At 42.0% G+C, this 21,472-nt stretch overlaps 2 protein-coding genes across 5 annotated transcripts in view; one reads left to right on the plus strand and one right to left on the minus strand.

Annotated features, from left to right (window-relative positions):
• LOC124116544 (intraflagellar transport protein 46 homolog) overlaps positions 1-17,388 on the minus strand; it is a 31,848-nt gene extending 14,460 nt beyond the window's left edge. The window contains exons 1-7 of one of the 2 annotated variants that reach the window (XM_048393932.1): positions 17,322-17,388; positions 16,186-16,300; positions 14,303-14,359; positions 8,049-8,185; positions 6,846-7,012; positions 3,283-3,357; positions 1,349-1,442 (exon numbers count right to left, since the gene is read on the minus strand). In XM_048393932.1, coding sequence (XP_048249889.1) covers positions 1,349-1,442; positions 3,283-3,357; positions 6,846-7,012; positions 8,049-8,185; positions 14,303-14,359; positions 16,186-16,300; positions 17,322-17,357 — 681 coding nt within the window. In that variant the 5' untranslated portion in view covers positions 17,358-17,388. The remainder of the gene's footprint in view (positions 1-1,348; positions 1,443-3,282; positions 3,358-6,845; positions 7,013-8,048; positions 8,186-14,302; positions 14,360-16,185; positions 16,301-17,321) is intronic. The other variant, XM_048393933.1, reaches the window with a different exon arrangement.
• Positions 17,389-21,074: 3,686 nt separating this feature from the next.
• The window catches only part of LOC124116551 (protein Aster-B-like), a 95,415-nt gene continuing 95,017 nt past the window's right edge, over positions 21,075-21,472 (plus strand). For 2 of the 3 annotated variants that reach the window (XM_048393934.1, XM_048393935.1), the window contains exon 1: positions 21,075-21,356. In XM_048393934.1, coding sequence (XP_048249891.1) covers positions 21,172-21,356 — 185 coding nt within the window. In that variant the 5' untranslated portion in view covers positions 21,075-21,171. The remainder of the gene's footprint in view (positions 21,357-21,472) is intronic. The other variant, XM_048393937.1, reaches the window with a different exon arrangement.

Consider the following 21,472-nt stretch of genomic DNA (forward strand, 5'->3'; position numbering starts at 1 on the left):
CCCAAAGGCTACCCGACCACCCTTCAGTGACATAACAACGCTTTAACCACTAGGCTACCCGACCACCCTTCAGTGACATAACAACGCTTTAACCACTAGGCTACCTGACCACCCTTCAGTGACATAACAACGCTTTAACCACTAGGCTACCCGACCACCCTTCAGTGACATAACAACGCTTTAACCACTAGGCTACCCGACCACCCTTCAGTGACATAACAACGCTTTAACCACTAGGCTACCCGACCACCCTTCAGTGACATAACAACGCTTTAACCACTAGACTACCCGACCACCCTTCAGTGACATAACAACGCTTTAACCACTAGGCTACCCGACCACCCTTCAGTGACATAACAACGCTTTAACCACTAGGCTACCCGACCACCCTTCAGTGACATAACAACGCTTTAACCACTAGGCTACCCGACCACCCTTCAGTGACATAACAACGCTTTAACCACTAGGCTACCCGACCACCCTTCAGTGACATAACAACGCTTTAACCACTAGGCTACCCGACCATCCTTCAGTGACATAACAACGCTTTAACCACTAGGCTACCCGACCACCCTTCAGTGACATAACAACGCTTTAACCACTAGGCTACCCAACCACCCTTCAGTGACATAACCCTAGAGGGGAGATTATGTGTTCACACTAGAGTACAAGAGGTACAGAAGCTCACCTATATAACCCTAGAAGGATGATAACTTGTTAAACTAACCATTCTGTCTAACCAGACACTAGACAAGCCAAGTTAACACCAGTATTCCATAACTATCTAAAACGCTCATCTTGTCTACGGTGAGTGAGGGAATCAGGAATCCCCATGGCGTTCTCTCTTCTTAGCAAAGATATACCGGTATATATACTCACCAGCTGTTTGGCTGTCGTCTGTTTCGAGATGCTTCTGCCATGTATGGGACAAATTATATTGCCCTTTATGATTGTACCAACAGCCTAAAACTGTGTGCTTCAGTATAATTTGTCGATTATTCATTGATCATACTGATTTCATAAGTAAGTTCTGTGTTTCTATTTGGAAATCACGTAACAATAGCATCTTGATATATATACACACTACATGGGCGGATACAACTTTTTTTAAAAGGGGGGGTGCACAATTAAGATCTATTTATTGTCTTTGGTGGTAATTTATACAGAAATAAAGATTTTTTTCGAAATAAAAAGGGGGGTGCGCACCCCCGCACCCCCCCTCTGTATCCGCCCATGCACTATTTCATAGCAAATAAAGCAAAGAATGGCCATTAAAAAAGTTGTTATCCATAATATTCCTTGTCATGTGTGTATCCAAATTGTATGGCTATAAAGACTCATAGCTGACCTTGATAAATGCATCAATGTCTCCCACAGCAGGGATGAAGTCGGGGATGAAGGGCCTCAGTTTGTGGTCCAACTCGATCGACTGCGGAGTGTAGCTAGCAAACACAACATTCATAGACTCATTTCACTGCCACTCATAGCAGTACATCAATTAATATAAGGGTAATGCTATTTTTCAGGGCATTATCATTTGCAGAAGCTCTTGGTCTTCCATTAACTGGAGGTTCTCGCTACCGCTAAACAAAGATCTGAGGACATCCCATTACGGGTCACATCAGAACGACCTTTCGCGAACATTGACCGACCAATGAAATGACTGACAAGAAATCAACATTAGCCAATCAGTTGGCAGCTTTCTCGAGCTTTACGGCACTAGTTTCAAACTGACGACTACGCTTCGAATCATATTTTGAGGCATTCTCGATTACAAAAGATAAAACTGACCAAAACAACATTCTGGAATGGCTTATAGATGGCCTAGATTGTATGGATATTATCATAAAACCCGTAACTGTCGTTCGGAATACCCTCTGTTAAATATTTCGAGGTTGCATGATTAGAAAACACATTCTAACTGTCACTTTCATGATCTGGTAAGCGATGGTCTGATTGGTTGGATGAAAAGTCGTTCTGACGTGACCCGTAATGGGATGTCCTCAGATCTTTGTTTAGCGGTAGCGAGAACTAAGATCTGATTTTAATGAGATTGTTGACCAATGCTACATTGCTGACCAGGGGTCCGGAAACCGTCATATGCGCCGGACATGTCCGATTGGGAATCTCAAATGTCCGTTTTAAAATATTGCTTACCAGACATTTTAAAAAGTATTGTCCGGACATTCTTAAATTTTGACCGGACATGATCAACAGTTAGGACTGAGCAGTTTCTGTCTGCAGTTGCAACACAATGAAGATTAACTACACTGACAAGCTTTGTTTGTTTTGATTGCTGTAAATACATCGTACCTACATGATAGTCCAATCGGTCAATCACTGTAATAGGCAATAAACTGAGTTGACACTGATTAATCGAGGATTAATTACTGAGAACATCTTGTTAATTTGAGTGAAAGGTGTTTACAACTGTACATTAATACCTTGCATCATCTATGTACCTCATTATCCTCACAATGCTACGATACTTAACCTCAGACAAGAAGCGAAAGCGTGACGACAGCCAGTCGACCGATGCAGATCAGTCAAGCGGATCTGCCAAACCCTCAAAGTCTGGACGATCATTTTGTAAGTCGTGGCTAACGACTTTCACTTGGTTGACATACAATGAGGATTTGCAGATTTTATTTTTTTCAGTAGCTAGTCCTATATGATATCTTGATTGACCGCCATTTTGCTTTCTCGGACGATCGATATCCAATTTTTTTATGGTCAATATTAAGTACAGATGAAATAAGTATTCAAATAACTATTGCTATCAACGATATTTTAGTATTTGTGATTAAATTATCTGTCTTGTTTTTAAAAAAATCTTTAGTTTAAAAAAACACTTTTCCCGTGAGGTCACGTGATAACCAAATATGGGATAATAGTCTCGATCCAAATGTTACAACGCGTACACTTGAGCAGACTCATGAATATAACTCATGAATATTAATTAGACTGTTCACTACGTTAACAGATCGTTACTATAACAGAAACAAACGTATGTTTTCCATGTAAATCTGATATTATCATTAAAATGATATTATTTGTTATTAATTGTCCGGTGAATTAAACAATTTAAATTGAAACAATTCATAATTCATCATATTATGAATACGTAAACTTGTAATGTGTGTGAAAAGTCGTACTAAAATACGCTATTTTAAGGGGGCGTGGCCTAAATGCAAATGTCCGATTGGGATTTTAAATTTTCCGGACCCCTGTTGCTGACAATGGCTGACATCAGTTTAATCCTGTGACCTGCTGTAGCCTCACCGGGTGATGTACTGGAACAGCTCCTTGATCTCAGGGTTCACCACCAGACTCTCGTAGTCGTTGGGGTCATATGCTCTGCAACATAACATAAATAAGGCTAATCGTACTGTGCTATATTTCAGAGTATTTCCACACAACATGCTGAAGCACAGCTTATTATAACCCCAGTCAATGGATCAGTGTGTAACTGATGTTCATTCTCAGCTCCCTGAGGAACATACCAACCAAAGCTGCCTTTGAGGTGGTAGAAGGTCAACAGGCATATTACCATCTCGCCCGGGTACCCATTCATTGCTGGGTAAACAGAATCATTTTTCAAACAAGTGTATCAGTGTTGGTTGGTTGGTTGGTTGGTTGTTTAACGCCGCACTCAGCAATATTCCAGCTAAATGACGGTGGTCTGTAAATAATCGAGTCTGGACCAGAAAATCCAGTGATTAATATCATGAGCCTCGATCCACGCAATTGGGATCGATGACATGCATCAACCAAGTCAGCGAGCCTGACTACCCGTTCCTGTTAGTCGCCTTTTACGACAAGCAGAGTCGCCTTTTACGGCAAGCATGGGTTGCTGAAGACCTATTCTCTACCCCAGCGTCTTCACGGGCCAGTGTATCAGTGTGAAGCCCTAGAAACTCTCAGGAGTCAAGCTGCCGGTCACCCATCCAACTCCTCTCCGCAACCAATGTTGCGTTACTTCACCTTGTTTGTGACATGTGCGCTATACACAGGACCACACATCGACATGTGCCATCCAGTATGACAAACAAGCACTATTATATGTTTCAGCATAACACTGAGGGCTTCAATTGTTCAACTGATTTGTTGCCTGTAAACCTGAAAGGCCAGGTTTGTTTGTTTGTTTGTTTTAACGTGCACTCAGCAATATTCCAGCTATATGACAGCGGTCTGTAAATAATCGAGTCTGGACCAGACAATCCAGTGATTGACATCATAAGCATCGATCCACGCAATTGGGATCGATGACATGCATCAACCACCCGATCCCGTTAGTCGCCTCTTACAACAAGCACAGTCACCTTTTACGGCAAGCATGGGTTGTTGAAGACCTATTCTCTACCCTGGTCTTCACGGGTCTGAAGGGCCAGGTGTCGGTACTAAGGAACCTATTCTCTACCCTGGTCTTCACGGGTCTGAAGGGCCAGGTGTCGGTACTAAGGAACCTATTCTCTACCCTGGTCTTCACGGGTCTGAAGGGCCAGGTGTCGGTACTAAGGAACCTATTCTCTCCCCGGATTTTCACGGGTCTGAAGGGCCAGGTGTCGGTACTAAGGAACCTATTCTCTCCCCGGATCTTCACGGGTCTGAAGGGCCAAGTGTCGGTACTAAGGAACCTATTCTCTCCCCGGATCTTCACGGGTCTGAAGGGCCAGGTGTCGGTACTAAGGAACCTATTCTCTCCCCGGATCTTCACGGGTCTGAAGGGCCAGGTGTCGGTACTAAGGAACCTATTCTCTCCCCGGATCTTCACGGGTCTGAAGGGCCAAGTGTCGGTACTAAGGAACCTATTCTCTCCCCGGATCTTCACGGGTCTGAAGGGCCAGGTGTCGGTACTTAGAAACCTATTCTCTCCCCGGATCTTCACGGGTCTGAAGGGCCAGGTGTCGGTACTAAGGAACCTATTCTCTCCCCGGATCTTCACGGGTCTGAAGGGACAGGTGTCGGTACTAAGGAACCTATTCTCTCCCCGGATCTTCACGGGTCTGAAGGGCCAGGTGTCGGTACTAAGGAACCTATTCTCTCCCGGGATCTTCACGGGTCTGAAGGGACAGGTGTCGGTACTAAGGAACCTATTCTGCTCTGTACCAAAGGAGAGTTGGGGATGTTTTCCTTCTGACCAGATCACCTTGCAATCTGATTCTGACGTGACATGGTGACATGGGGTTTAATGTCATGTCAAAGGTTATTGCACTTATACAGAGATGTGAATGCATGTGGATGCGTGTGTCTGCTTGTACTTGTCCGGACTAATGCCTGTTTTATAGTGCTAGCCCACTGAAATGCCATAGTTTAACATGGATACCCCACTCAGACACAGTATACCGACACCGAGCCGACCAGTCCTTGTTTAAGCCCCTTTAAGCTGAGCACCAGGCAGGGTAACAACAAGTACCATCTTTTAACGTCTTTTGGTATGACATGTCGAGGGACAAACCTCCAACTTTCCTCTCTCTCGTGGCAGACGATTAATCCACTGGATCACGGAGGCAGTCAACCGATGCTGCGAGAATATGAATTAACAGATTTGACGTAACAAGCCCCCCGCTCTAATAAGCGCCCACGGCGATATTTGTTAATATATTGGCTAGTGAACAATCCCAATTAGCACCCCTTCCGATTAATCAATGTACACAAGACTTATTTATTCGTGTATAATATGCACTCGTGTGTTATATGCACCCTTAATTATGGGCAATTAAATTCTGGAAAAATATATCTTGTCCTATACAAACATTTTTGTATTACGTCGAATAAGGTATCGTTTATCATGGATAATTTTCTTCAAAATGTCTCGCATATTGAATGTTGACAGGAACATTCATTCTAAATAAAACCCTGTTTATTCAGATGGTAGTGTTCCCAGAGAAAATGTCTGGATTAACAAATTTCTAGAATATGGTGAGTGAGTGAGTATCGTTTTATACCACTTTTAGCAATATTCCAGCAATATCACGGCGGTGGACACCAGAAATGGGCTTCACTCATTGTACCCATGTCGGGAAACCTGGGTCTTTGGCATGACAAGCAACGCTTTAACCACTAGGCTACCTGACCGCCCCTCTAGAATATGGAATCATGGATAGAGAATCATGTTATCTTTGTAGGCCGTACCAACAGAGACCGCCTCTGTGGTCTAGTGGTAGAGCGTCCGCCGAGAGAGCGGAAGGTCCGGGGTTCAATCCCCGGCCGCATCATACCAAAAGACGTTAAAAGATGGTACTTGTTGTTACCCTGTCTGGCGCTCGGCATTACGGGGCTAAAACAAGGACTGGTCGGCTCGGAGTCAGTATACTGTGTCTGAGTGGGGTATTCATGTTAAACTGCGGCATGGTATCTCAGTGAGCTAGCACTATAAATCGGCATCAGTCCGGACTAGTACAAGCAGCCACACACACACATGTACATGCACGTCGCTATATAAGTGCAATAATCTTGGACGCTACGTTAAACCCCATTTCACCTCACCGTACCAACAGAATATGTCTAGCAGGTGTTGCTTCTGGACTAACAGCAGTGTTTGAAGTTGAATGGGGTCCTGTGTCCTTGGTCCTTGGGATCTGCGGCTGTAGTATTTGAATCCAGGGTCGACACTAACTCTGAACGTTATGGTCATGACAAGGACCCCTAGACTTTCCTGCATAACATCGAACACTGAACTGGGTTTATCTGTACTTGAGAATCTAACATCTACTCGCTTACTATAATTTAGAAAGGAACAAAATGACTATATTTCTCAAACTTTTTCCGAGGCTCACGGATTAATGACCAGCTGTAATCCCCGACTGTCCATGTGATACACAATAACATGCTGCAGAACTCACCCCTCAACTGGAGGATGGCCCTCTTCTTCATCGTCCTCCCCAGATGATCCTTCTTCATCCTCGTCATCATCATCATCGTCCTCCTCAGAGTTGAACTGTTTCTGTTGTCCACCTCCTGGCCCCCCGAACTGTTGAGGAGGAGGAGGTCGACCATTCAGCGGCTTGGGCTGTGTTTGATAAAGTAGACTCAATGTAAGTCTCTCTCAAATAAAGTAGACTCAAAGTAAGTCTCTCTCTAATAAAGGAGACTAAACTTACGTCTCTCTCTTAACAAAGGCAACAAGATGTGTCAAGTAGATTCAATGAAAGTCTCTCTCTCAACAAAGGCAACAGTTGAATCAAGTACACTCAACGTAAGTCTCTCTCTTAACAAAGGCAACAGATGAATCAAGTACACTCAACGTAAGTCTCTCTCTTAACAAAGGCAACAGTTGAATCAGGTAGACTCAATGTAAGTCTCTCTCTCAACAAAGGCAACAGATGAATCAGGTAGACTCAACGTAAGTCTCTCTCTCAACAAAGGCAACAGATGAATCAAGTACACTCAACGTAAGTCTCTCTCTTAACAAAGGCATCAGATGAATCAAGTACACTCAACGTAAGTCTCTCTCTCAACAAAGGCAACAGTTGAATCAAGTACACTCAACGTAAGTCTCTCTCTTAACAAAGGCATCAGATGAATCAAGTACACTCAACGTAAGTCTCTCTCTCAACAAAGGCATCAGATCAATCAAGTACACTCAACGTAAGTCTCTCTCTTAACAAAGGCATCAGATGAATCAAGTACACTCAACGTAAGTCTCTCTCTTAACAAAGGCATCAGATGAATCAGGTAGACTCAACCTAAGTCTTTGTTTTAACAAAGCAACAGATGAATCAAGTAGACTCAACGCAAGTCTCTGTTTCAACAAAAGCATCAGGTGAGTCAAGTAGACGCAATGTAGGTCTCTGTCTTAACAAAAACAAGACAGAAAAGAAATGTCAAACATAAAATTTATCCTGACTAAATACAACGGAAGATGATGACTCACGTGAAACTCACTCTAAATCTCTTGGTCTCAACTGAAGACAACAGAAATAGGCTTACCATGTTATGTCAAACACAACATAAATCTTGCCCATGTTTACAAACAACAACCAAAGGGTCACGTCAAACCCTCCCTACTCTGCTCCCCTCCTGTCCGTGTTTTGACAAGTACTTACTTTGGGAGGTCCACCGGTCAGAAGACCACCTGGATGGTTGCCAGGCTCGTTAAAATCATCCTCATCATCATCATCATCATCATCGTCCTCAGACAAGTTAGAGGTGGGAGGGGAATCTCCTCGGCTGTGTCCCCTGTCTAGAAGTAGAAACATAGTTGTTGCATGTCAATTCCTGCAGTGTTGTGACCAAGCAGAGGGTCATCATGTTACAACACTGTGAGGTCAGATCTACAACTACTGTGTAGCACAAATAACTTACAAAGCAATTATTCATCTTCTATTTGTCAAAGACTACAGAAATATTTGCAATCTGTATTGCATTTCAGAAGAAAACGAAATTGTATTTTCAGCTGTGCACAATTTAATGATAGTGGTTGGTTGCTTGCTTGGTTGTTTAATGCCGCACTCAGCAATATTCCAGCTATATGACGGCGGTCTGTAAATAATCAAGTCAGGACCAGACAATCCAGTGATTGACATCATGAGCACCGATCCACGCAATTGGGATCGATGACTTTAATGATAGTGGTGTTGAGAATGTATTATGATGATATTCATCATCAGGTTTAACATATCTTCATGTGGCATGTTCTCCTGATTACCACACCAGTTGATGAAATAGCTAAAAAGAAAAGTCAAACTTTCTCAAGCAAAATTAAAAATAGTGACTTCCTACTGCTCTTATCATGCTTTTCTCTCTCAGAGCTCCAGATAAAATATCTCCATTTCCCAATTAATTTTGAGTTGCTTGCGTACAAATATGCATTAAAACATTTTTTAAAAACTATAGAGTAGTGGGTTTAACGCCGCTTCTAACAGTATTCCAGTTATATCACGGCGTGTCAGCTTAATGTGGGAGGAAAGCCCAAAGTGACGCAGGTATCAGACGTTTACCACTTTGGCGAAACCCACAAGCACAGGTATGGTGCTAAAAACCTAGAAACATAATCGGGGCGAACCCACAATCATAGGTTTCTGGCGTGCCCAAGGGATGCAACTCTGCACAGCAAATCTAGGCGCCTTAGACGACTAGGCCAACTGACATAATGACACGAAAAGCTGGTTGCACAAGACAAAACCAGGTTGCGATATAGTACTATAAATTTATCAAAATTGAAACACAGATGCATAAACAAGTTCCAAAAAGTAAAATCTCAGATCTCTGATGACTGTGTCGAGTGTCATGAAGTTGCCTCCTTGTTGTTAAACGCCGAACTTAGCAATATTCCAGCTGTATGACGGCGGTCTGTAAATAATCGAGTCCAGACCAGACAATCCAGTGATTGACATCATGAGCATCAATCCACGCCATTGGGATACATGGACACGCATCAACCAAGTCAGCGAGCCTGAGCACCCGATCCCATTAGTTGCCTCTTACGACAAGCATAGTCGCCTTTTATGACAAGCATGGGGTGCTGATGACCTATTCTACCCCGGAATCTTCATGGGTCCTAATATACATCTAAAATATTTAACTGAAAAACATCCTCCACCAAACATAAAAACATTTTTAAAGTACAGTTTGAATTCTTCCAAAAACTTCTAGAAAGGCAAAATTGTGCAAAAAAAGGAATAAAAGAGATGAAAGTCCTATCTCGTGTGACCACAGCCTGTACCTGTCTATAGTGAAACGTCACTAGACTCCCCATCTCCCCACACCCCACACATGTACCCCCTCTCAGACACTTCAAGTACCTGTCTACAGTGAAACGTCACTAGACTCCCCATCTCCCCACACCCCACGCATGTACCCCCTCTCAGACACTTCAAGTACCTGTCTACAGTGAAACGTCACTAGACTTCCCATCTCCCCACATCCCATGCATGTACCCCCTCTCAGACACTTCAAGTACCTGTCTACAGTGAAACGTCACTAGACTCCCCATCTCCCCACACCCAACGCATGTACCCCCTCTCAGACACTTCATGTACCTGTCTACAGTGAAACGTCACTAGACTCCCCATCTCCCCACACCCAACGCATGTACCCCCTCTCAGACACTTCAAGTACCTGTCTACAGTGAAACAACACTAGACTCCCCATCTCCCCACACATGTACCCCCTCTCAGACACTTCATGTACCTGTCTACAGTGAAACGCCACTAGACTCCCCATCTCCCCACACCCCACACATGTACCCCCTCTCAGACACTTCATGTACCTGTCTACAGTGAAACAACACTAGACTCCCCATCTCCCCACGCATGTACCCCCTCTCAGACACTTCATGTACCTGTCTACAGTGAAACAACACTAGACTCCCCACACCCCACACATGTACCCCCTCTCAGACACTTCATGTACCTGTCTACAGTGAAACGTCACTAGACTCCCCATCTCCCCACACCCAACGCATGTACCCCCTCTCAGACACTTCATGTACCTGTCTACAGTGAAACGTCACTAGACTCCCCATCTCCCCACACCCCACGCATGTACCCCCTCTCAGACACTTCATGTACCTGTCTACAGTGAAACGTCACTAGACTCCCCATTTCCCCACACCCCACGCATGTACCCCCTCTCAGACACTTCATGTACCTGTCTACAGTGAAACGTCACTAGACTCCCCATATCCCCACACATGTACCCCCTCTCAGACACTTCATGTACCTGTCTACAGTGAAACGTCACTAGACTCCCCATATCCCCACACCCCACACATGTACCCCCTCTCAGACACTTCAAGTACCTGTCTACAGTGAAACGTCACTAGACTCCCCATATCCCCACACCCCACACATGTACCCCCTCTCAGACACTTCATGTACCTGTCTACAGTGAAACGTCACTAGACTCCCAATCTCCCCACACCCCACACATGTACCCCCTCTCAGACAAAAGAAAGCCCTCAAAACCCAGAAAGGATGTCTTCATGTCCTTTACAACTGGTGGTGGCTTTGGTTTCTGGGTAATCATGGTAATAGGAGTTACCTCCCTTACCTTTCCCCTCTGTCAACGTTCAATCTCATTAAAATCAGATCTTAGTTCTCGCTATCGCTAAACAAAGATCTGAGGACATCCCATTACGGGTCACGGCAGAACGACCTTTCGCGAATTTTGACCGACCAATGAAATGACTGACAAGAAATTGACATTAGCTAATCAGAAGGCAGCTTTCTCGAGCTTTACGACACTAGTTTCAAACTGGCGAATACGATTCGAAACATTTAACGTATTCTCGATTAAAAAAATTAAAACTGATAGGAAGAACATTCTGGAATGGCTTATAGATGGCCTAGATTGTATGGATATAATCATAAAAACCTGTAACTGTCGTTTGGAATACCCCGTGTTAAATATTTCGTGGTTGCATGATTAGAAAACACATTCCGACTGTCACTTTCATGATCTGGTAAGCGCCGCTCTGATTGGTTGGATGAAAGGTCGTTCTGACGTGACCTGTAATGGGATGCCCTTAGATCTTTGTTTAGCGATAGCGGGAAAGTAAGATCTGGTTTTAATGAGATTGGTCAACGCTTGATTGGTCGGTAAAGTGTTGATGAAATACAAGGGCGGATAATTTGCAATTGCAAGAGCCACCAGATTAGTGTAAGTTAACCTAGATGCCAGCCCTGGAGATATTGATGATGGTGACACGAGTAAAACTACATCATTCACTAGATACTGATGGAAATCAATAATGAAAATGCGATAAGAGGACCGAGGGAAAAGCACCAATACTTAAAGTAATCCACAGATTATTCAGCATGTAGTGGACACACAGAATACCTTCATTACTGTCAGTGACATAGTGTGGGGACATGAAGAATTTGAACTGAATACAACAATTCAGTGTTGGGCGCCAGGAACTCTGACATGGCTTCATGTCCTTGTGGTCACCATGTTTGTGTAACTTTAAAATTAGAGAGTGAGTGACTATGGTTTTACGCCGCTTTTAGCAATATTCTAGCAATATCACGGCGGGGGACACCAGAAATGGTCTTCACACATTGTACCCATCTGGGAAATTGAACTTTACCCTCGAGGCTACCCCACCACCCCAAAAACCATATGAGTGAGTGAGTGAATATGGTTTTACGCCGCTTTTAGCAATATTCCAGCAATATCACGGCGGGGGACACCAGAAATGGGCTTCACACATTGTACCCATGTCGGGAATCGAACCCGGGTCTTCGGCGTGACGAGCGAACGCTTTAACCACTAGGCTACCCGACTGCCCCCCAAAAACCATATGAATTTTGCCTTTCAAGGTATGTTTTCTGTAATGTTGTAACATGTTTAGAGGAATCTGCTTCTCCCTGTTATTGTCGTCAAGGGAACTCACTGGTGTTGAACTTTTGACGTTAGCTGCAATCTGAAACATTCCTATCATGTCTGTTGCCTCTTATTCCTTATTTGTTTCCATCAGTACATTGAGACTAAAGTTTATGAAACATGAAGCTAAAGACACTTGCACAAATAGAAGTAGAAGTATTTGGCACAGAGCTGTAGGGACAACTTCTTGCCCTGATTGCTTAGTGTCTAAAATGCCATGTCCAAGTAATATACTACTGGTCAGTTAACACTAAACGCAAAGGCTACACCAGTACTTTAAACATTATGTTAGAAGGGACTAGTTTGTGTTACAGTGTTATGTACTGGGGTGCCTACGTGTGTCTACGTGATAGTGTTGCCTACAGGAGTGTCTATGTGATAGTGTTGCCTGTAGATGTGTCTATGTGATAGTATTGTCTACAGGTCTGTGTGATAGTGTTGCCTACAGATGTGTCTATGTGATAGTGTTGCCTACAGATATGTCTGTGTGATAGTGTTGCCTACAGATGTGTCTATGTGATAGTGTTGCCTACAGGTGTGTTTATGTGATAGTGTTGCCTACAGATGTGTTTATGTGATAGTGTTGCCTACAGGTCTATGTGATAGTCTTGTCTACTGGAGTGTCTATGTGATAGTATTGTCTACAGGTCTGTGTGATAGTGTTGCCCGCAGGTGTGTCTATATGATAGTGTTGCCTACAGGTAAGTCTATGTGATAGTGTTGCCTACAGATGTGTCAGTGTGATAGTGTTGCCTACAGATGTGTCTGTGTGATAGTGTTGCCTACAGGTGAGTCTGTGTGACAGTGTTGCCTACAGGTGTGTCTATGTGAAAGTGTTGCCTACAGGTGAGTCTGTGTGATAGTGTTGCCTACAGATGTGTGTGTGATAGTGTTGCCTACAGGTGTGTCTATGTGATAGTGTTGCCTACAGATGTGTCTATGTGATAGTGTTGCCTACAGATGTGTGTGTGATAGTATTGCCTACAGATGTGTGTGTGATAGTGTTGCCTACAGGTCTATGTGATAGTGTTGCCTACAGATGTGTCTGTGTGATAGTGTTGCCTACAGATGTGTGTGTGATAGTGTTGCCTACAGGTGTGTCTGTGTGACAGTGTTGCCTACAGGTGAGTCTGTGTGACAGTGTTGCCTACAGGTGAGTCTATGTGATAGTGGTGCCTACAGATGTGTCTGTGTGATAGTGTTGCCTACAGATGTGTCTATGTGATAGTGTTGCCTACAGGTGAGTCTATGTGATAGTGTTGCCTACAGGTGTGTCTGTGTGATAGTGTTGCCTACAGATGTGTCTATGTGATAGTGTTGCCTACAGGTGAGTCTATGTGATAGTGTTGCCTACAGGTGTGTCTATGTGATAGTGTTGCCTACAGATGTGTCTATGTGATAGTGTTGCCTACAGGTGAGTCTATGTGATAGTGTTGCCTACAGGTGTGTCTATGTGATAGTGTTGCCTACAGATGTGTCTATGTGATAGTGTTGCCTACAGATGTGTGTGTGATAGTGTTGCCTACAGATGTGTGTGTGATAGTGTTGCCTACAGGTCTATGTGATAGTGTTGCCTACAGATGTGTGTGTGATAGTGTTGCCTACAGGTGAGTCTATGTGATAGTGTTGCCTACAGATGTGTCTGTGTGATAGTGTTGCCTACAGGTGTGTCTATGTGATAGTGTTGCCTACAGGTCTATGTGATAGTGTTGCCTACAGGTGAGTCTGTGTGATAGTGTTGCCTACAGATGTGTTTATGTGATAGTGTTGCCTACAGATGTGTCTATGTGATAGTGTTGCCTATAGATGTGTCTATGTGATAGTGTTGCCTACAGGTCTACGTGATAACAACATCAAGGTGAACAGTTGGACAACTAGAGCAGACAGATCACATGAGCAGTGAACTCAGACAGAGATGTGAGTACCATGCACTGACAGATAGATGCAAAATATACAATGTTACCATGGTTACCTGGCTTCTGTAAATTAGATTTGGGAGCAGAGAGACCCAGAGCTTGTTTAGATCGAGCTGAACAGGGAAACAAAATTACATAAAACTATTATAACTAACTATTCGAAGTATAAGTTATCATTTCATCTACACAGCTTGATAACTATTTCCTATTCCAAACTGATTGGGTTTGATATATATTATATAAACAAGACTAGTGCTGGCTTTGAATAGGCAATCAAAGTGATGTTTCAGTGAATGGTTTTAGTTAAAAAACCCAAGTCAGCAATATTACAGTGATCTACAAAGAATTATAAAGCAGGTCTGGACCAGGCAAACAAATGGTTGATAGCATGAGCACCAACCCAACTGCACTATTTTCCAGGTCACACACAGTGACACTGAATATGATTCTTACTTTAGAAACTGGCCATTTCTCATCTCTATTGATTTTTACACAAACCTTAAGTTTTTGGCATGCATATCGGATGCCCAGTAGGAACTGTCTTGGTTTGGACCAGACATACCAGTGATTGAATGTGTCTTCACTGAGCTGCTCATGTTGGTATGAGTGAGTGAGTCAGTATGGTTTTATGCTGCTTTTAGCAATATTCCAGCAATATCACAGCGGGGGAAACCAGAAATGGGCTTCACACATTGTACCCATGTCGGGAATCGAACCGGGGTCTTCGGCGTGAACGCTTTAACCACTAGGCTACCCGACCGCCCCTCATGTTGGTATGAACAAGGTCATACAGCTAGCATGGGCCCACATGCACAAAACAACTATTGCTGGCTCTATTGTCACACAAGTACTAAAGTCACTCAGTACTTTGAGTGAGTGAGTGAGTTGGGTTTAATGCCGCTTTTAACAGTATTCCAGTTATATCACTGTGTGTCAGCTTAATGTGGGAGGAAAGCCCGAAGTGATGCAGGTCTCAGACGTTTTCCACTTCGGTGAAACCCACAAGCACGGGTATGGTGCTGACAAACCTAGAAACATAATTGGGGCGAACCGGTATTCGAACGCACAATCATAGGTTTCTGGCGTGCCCAAGGGACGCAACTCTGCACAGCGAATCGCGGCGCCTTAGACGACTGGGCCACCTGTGTCCCCCCACAGTACTTTGGGGACACAAGGAAACAGGTGACATAAATTCTCCAAAGACGTCGCTCATCCACGTAGTATACATCCTCTGCCTCATCTGGACCACCCAATCCACCTTGTTTAACTGATGAATCCAGGATAACAAAGGTGTAGGACAAACACAGGACGAGGTTGCTGTTAACATCTTTCTGACTTGGACATGTTGGAATAAGAAAAGATACTGGTTCTTCAAGTCCAAATCCCCCAGAGGTGAGGAGAAATGGGGTTTAACGTTGAATTCAAGATTATTGCACTTATATAGCGACGTGCCTGCACATGTATGAGTGTGTGGCTGCTTGTACTAGTCCGGACTGATGCCGATTTATAGTGCTAGCTCACTGAGATACCATGCTGCAGTTAAACATGAATACCCCTCTCAGACACAGTACACCGACTCCGAGCCGACCAGTCCTTGTTTTAGCCCCTTAATGCCGAGCGCTAGACAGGTTAACAACAAGTACCATCTTTTAACGTCTTTTGGTATGACATGGCCAGGTTCGAACCCCAGACCAGATGCTCTACAACTAGACAACAGAGGCGGTCAAATCCCACAGAGAGATGACAGTGAAATGTACAAACTGAAACATATTATGCTCATAAAAGTTTGAATAATCAGCTCTGGATAAGTAGATTTTGACAGTTTGTGAAACTATTGTATTATTTCTTAATCCCTGGTAAAGGTTATTGTGACCATGGTTGGTGTAAGCTGATAGTGACAATGACATGATGTCCCCAGAGAGCTGTGTTCCCACTGTACCTGCAGGGTTGGGAATCCTTGGGGTCGGGGAGTATGTGCTGGCGATCTCCTCAGCATCCGGAACATCCAGGGACTCGTCATATGGCTGGTTTTGATGAATCTTAGCCTCACGGTCCTGGAATATGATAATATGGATTAAAGGTTGGTTGGTTTGTTGTTTAACGCCGCACTCAGCTATATTCTAGATACCATGTCACAGTTTAACATGAATACCCCTCTCAGACACAGTATACTGACTCCGAGCCGACCAGTCCTTGTTTTAGCCACTTAAGGCCGAGCGCCAGACAGGGTAACAACAAGTGCCATCTTTTAACGTCTTTTTGTATGACGCGGTTTGGGATCGAATCCCGGACCTTCCTCTCTCCGGGCAGACGCTCTACCAGTCGACAACGGAGGCGTCCAATGCATCTAAGATTTCTATAATATCATGCATGTAATGTAAATGTTTCAGGTCAAGTTGCAAGTTGTGTTCTTTATGAAAAAGCAATCCCAGAAAAAGGCTGTTACAATAAGCATGATAAGCATAACTCGACTTGAGACAATTATCTCCATGGTAGTGTAGATCTACATTAACATAAGGACCCGCAGGGCACTTTTGTGCCAGATGAACTTTCAAATCAAACAGGTTCTTGAGGCCGTACAGCGATAACACAAGTTCAAAAATGATATATGCAAGATGTATCTATAATTATAACTTCAAAATTGTCTAATTTATCACTCAGAAATATTTATTTTCCAGGATATTGACTATCATCCAAAATGGGATAAAGATTTTCGTAAAATTGTGTAGTGATGTCAAAGAATGTCCTACCAAAAGTTGATAAAGTCATGAAAATGTCCCCATACCCGTCCTATGCTATTTGTCCCCATACCCATCCTATGCTATTTGTCTCCAACAAACTCACTAAATGTGCAGACACCGCTGACGTATGAAAACAGACAGACATAAGGTTTACACAAGTTGCATTTCACTTTTTGTTTACATTAGTAACATCACAAACTTCATAACGTTTCCTGATGTCAAATAAAGAAATATACTCAAACAGACAAAATTTGTATGGTAACACTTCCTGCAATTCAACTAACTATATTCCCAAGAAAACAAAGCTTCACAAGCTGCATATGTTCACAAATACCATTTCCTCATCCGAAATATCCCCCTGGAACGCCATCTTGTGTTGAAGAATTTCTCACGGAATCATGGGTAAAATACATACAGAGCTATCTCCAATCGATAATATTTGTTTTCAATTTAGATTTACCTGTAATTCCGTCACAACTTTAACAATATAGGCCACAATGTAACAGAAATAAAACAACACTTTGAAATTATACTTAATATTTTAATGCGCAACTAAATACAGTTTCGATTGGCTTCGAATTATACTAGTTTCCCACAAACAGATTATTAGTCGTTAGCGTTCAGTTGTCTTCACCAGTAACGCCATTTGATAAAGTTTTTGCACACATTGGAATATATCGTTAATATTTCTAAGGGGACCTTTCTTTATCTAATTTGTATATATAAATCCCTTTGACATAGTTTTTATTTCTGAATGCGAAAAAAATAATATATTTTTAAAAATAATACACGAACCATCGTAAAATCTGTACGAGATAAGCATGAGCATCGCTGTCAAACGAAAATGTTCGTCTTCTTCCTTTTTCTAATTAGCGCACCCTAGATACATGCTGATTAGTTAACAGTTAAAGAAAGTGAAGTTCTGTGTTATAGTCATTGTCTTTGTTACAAAATGTGAAAAATGCCGAAAATCCGTTAATTTCTGCGGTCCCATGCAGCTTATATGAATATTGGCGTATTGACTGATGGTGATGGTGATGGTGATGGTGATGGTGATTGGAAATATAAGGCGTGAGACTGGCATGCGTTTGTTAGTTGTTAAACGACCCACTCAGCAATATTCCAGCTACACATTTGTTGATATGTCTTCATAAAAAATAATAACGACTAACAAAGGCAAATTGTTTCGCGAACTATTAACATAATTCAAACATGTTGTACGTCATGGACGCCGGTGCTACTCCTTCCCAACTGCAGCCACTACTTTCACAGCATACCACTCCAGGAATCAGTTATAGTTTTAAAAAATAAACTATAAACATTGTATACCTTTGTACATGTATTACGTGTGTACACATAAAAAAACAGTTACACCCAAATATGAAGGCGAAACGTCTTTCAAATGCATGAGATTGTGATATTTAATGCCATCCCACAGTTACTTACAATGATAGAAACAAACAACAAAAAATGGGCTTCTAATCCTATCATGATTAGTCTAGTGTCATGTTTTTTAGCCCTTTTGAACTTCGTAAGAATGTTGAGTCAATCTGACAACTCTATCTGTGAGTTTGTAAAATAACTGAACTATTTTGGCATAAATTACTTATATTGCCTAAGTGAATTATATTTTACACGTTGACTAACGTATAGAGTTACTAAATGCATGTTATACGTGATAGAAGTTTAGAAATGCGTATTGGGCGTGACTGTGGTTAAGAAATACGTATTGGGCGTGGCTGTCGTTAAGAAATACGTATTGGGCGTAACTGTCGTTAAAAAATGCGTATTGGGCGTGACTGTCGTTAAGAAATACGTATTGGGCGTGACTGTCGTTAAGAAATACGTATTGGGCGTGGCTGTGGTTAAGAAATGCGTATTAGTAGGTAATTTTTTTTAATATATAACCAGTCAACACATCTTTACACTTGAGGCCCCGCAGTGAAATATTTTGGGAAGAATATTACATTTATTTATCTGTATATTTTATCAAATGTCATACCGCAGTGAGGACATCGTAAAGACGCGATAACTGATTTATTTATTCACTGATAAAGAACTGATTACTCTACTAACGATGCTGATTATGAATGTAATTAGCTGTGTATAACATTGTGCGTATAAGCAATAATAGACTGACATTTTTTCCCAGAAAAAAAAATAGAACGGAATAAATTGTCCCCGAAATTGCCTTCCATAAAAATTACATTGTTGCAAGGTGTTTTTCTTTTAAAAAAACATTCAGGCTCATAGTTTTGGACAAAAAAACACATATTGTTGTGTAGCTGAAAAAATATTTAATTTCGATATCAAATCAAATCCCCCCAGCCCCATTTATTCTCCAGGGTCTGGAAGAACGCCACAGAAGCATTCCTCAACATCGCAAACTGAAGCTTTCTTTGAAATAAGAAGTCTTGAAACAGTAACTGGTAGAGGGATATTATTATGATGTTGAGCAGTGCGCCAGCTACATGTTGTAGCCTGAGCATGTTTACTCGCATGTTAATATTCATTGAAAGTTTTCTTTGGGCATTCAATAGAATTTAACTCCATTATGTCTTGTCTTTTAGGTATATTTACACAAGTGAAGTAGACATATTTCTTTAATAATTCGATAGGTGACTTCTATAATATATATTTGTTTGTGTGCTGCCCCAATTGTTTAACCGCACGTCGCATTAACTCACAACGACATATGTACATGGCATATCAACAATAAGCGAGTTGTAGCGCCTGTTTTATGTTGTATTAACTGCAGTTGAGTTCATGCGACCAGTAAATAACGATATGTCAAGAAAGACATGCGCACACGTTGACATTGATACATTGGGTAATAACACAGAGCCTTGATTATACCGTTTGAATTTGAACATTTTCATGCGTTTCTTACGCAGGCAGGGTTGTTGTGCTTAAATTTGCGTATTTTACGCACATACGCAGCTTTGTGGATGATGTGGGGATGAACAAACTATATAACGCAGTGTTATGTTTTTGTTTTTTTTACGCCGAACTCAGCAATATTCCAGCTATGTGACAGCGATCTGTAAATAATCGAGACTGGACCAGACAACCCAGTGATTAACATTATGAGCATCAGTTTGGTTACGAGGACATGCATCAGCCAAGCCAGCGAGACTGACTCCCGATCCCGTTAGTCGCCTCTTTTGACAAGCATAGGTTGCGAAATACCAATTCTAACCCAGATCGTGAAGGGTTAAAAATGAAGGTGTCCTCAGGTGTTTTTCTGTCAAGTTGGTGAGTCCGGAAAAATATATATTTTTCAGTATAGATTTATGACAAGGGTCCCCTGACTTCCAATTCTTAATGTTCAACAGTCCTCTGTACATATGTACATCATGAATATGTGGATGTGTATACGAACATCATGAATATGTGGATGTGTATACGAACATCATGAATATGTTGGTATCTATACGAAAATCATAATGATGCCGATGTGTATACGAAAATCATGAATATGCTGATGTGTATACGAAAATCATGAATATGTCGATGTGTATACAAAAATCATAAATATGTCGATGTGTATACACAAATCATAAATATGTCGATGTGTATACGAAAATCATGAATATGTCGATGTGTATACGAAAATCATGAATATGTCGATGTGCATACGAACATCATGAATATGCTGTGTGTACGAAAATAATGAATATGTTGATGTGTATACGAAAATCATGAATATGTCGATGTGTATACAAAAATCATGAATATGTGTACGAAAATAAACACACACACACACACACACAAAAATAAATTTTTTTTAACTTAGTGCTGTTTAGATTACTGTTTGGGCATACGCAGATCCAGGATTGGGTGCATATAATTTGCACATGATTATAGGTCAACACGAAAACAAATAACAGTTACTTCTCTCTATGTTCTCGTGTGTATATTTCTATAAATACACCTTGATAACACTGAAATTGAGACAATTCCCTCAATACATATTTTGGATATGAGAAAGGAATGTGATTATTTGCTGATCCAACCGACACCCAAAACAACAAACTGAAACTGTAATTCGTCGTACAACAAGTAGTATAATGTGCCGACCAGCTGAGTTGTTAGGTTTTGGAGAATATTATTATATGGTGCACTACCGCACTATGATGTATTTTGTGCTAAGCGGATAATTTCCGCATGTCAGATATTGCCCAATGAGCAGATATAATCGGAAAACACTCTTGGAGATATCTAAATCAAATTCCAGCCCCGAAGGATTTGACAAGTACCGCGAGGGCAGTGAGCCGAGAGAGTTTGTCGGGGGTAAGCAGACAACATCGGTTGAATCCGTTTACAACTGCAAGTATCAACGTTTGTCGCCCCAACCACACAAGCGCCAGTGAGTTAGTTTTCAGATGTTATTATAAATCACTGTTGCATTATGCAGTTGTTCTCAAAGGTTGTGACAGATTAATTCTGCTTTGGCAGGAATAACGCGATGACATGTCAAGGTGT

Source organism: Haliotis rufescens, unplaced genomic scaffold (genome assembly GCF_023055435.1).
Source record: "Haliotis rufescens isolate VD_foot unplaced genomic scaffold, xgHalRufe1.0.p SCAF_122, whole genome shotgun sequence".
In the NCBI taxonomy this organism is placed as follows: domain Eukaryota; kingdom Metazoa; phylum Mollusca; class Gastropoda; order Lepetellida; family Haliotidae; genus Haliotis; species Haliotis rufescens.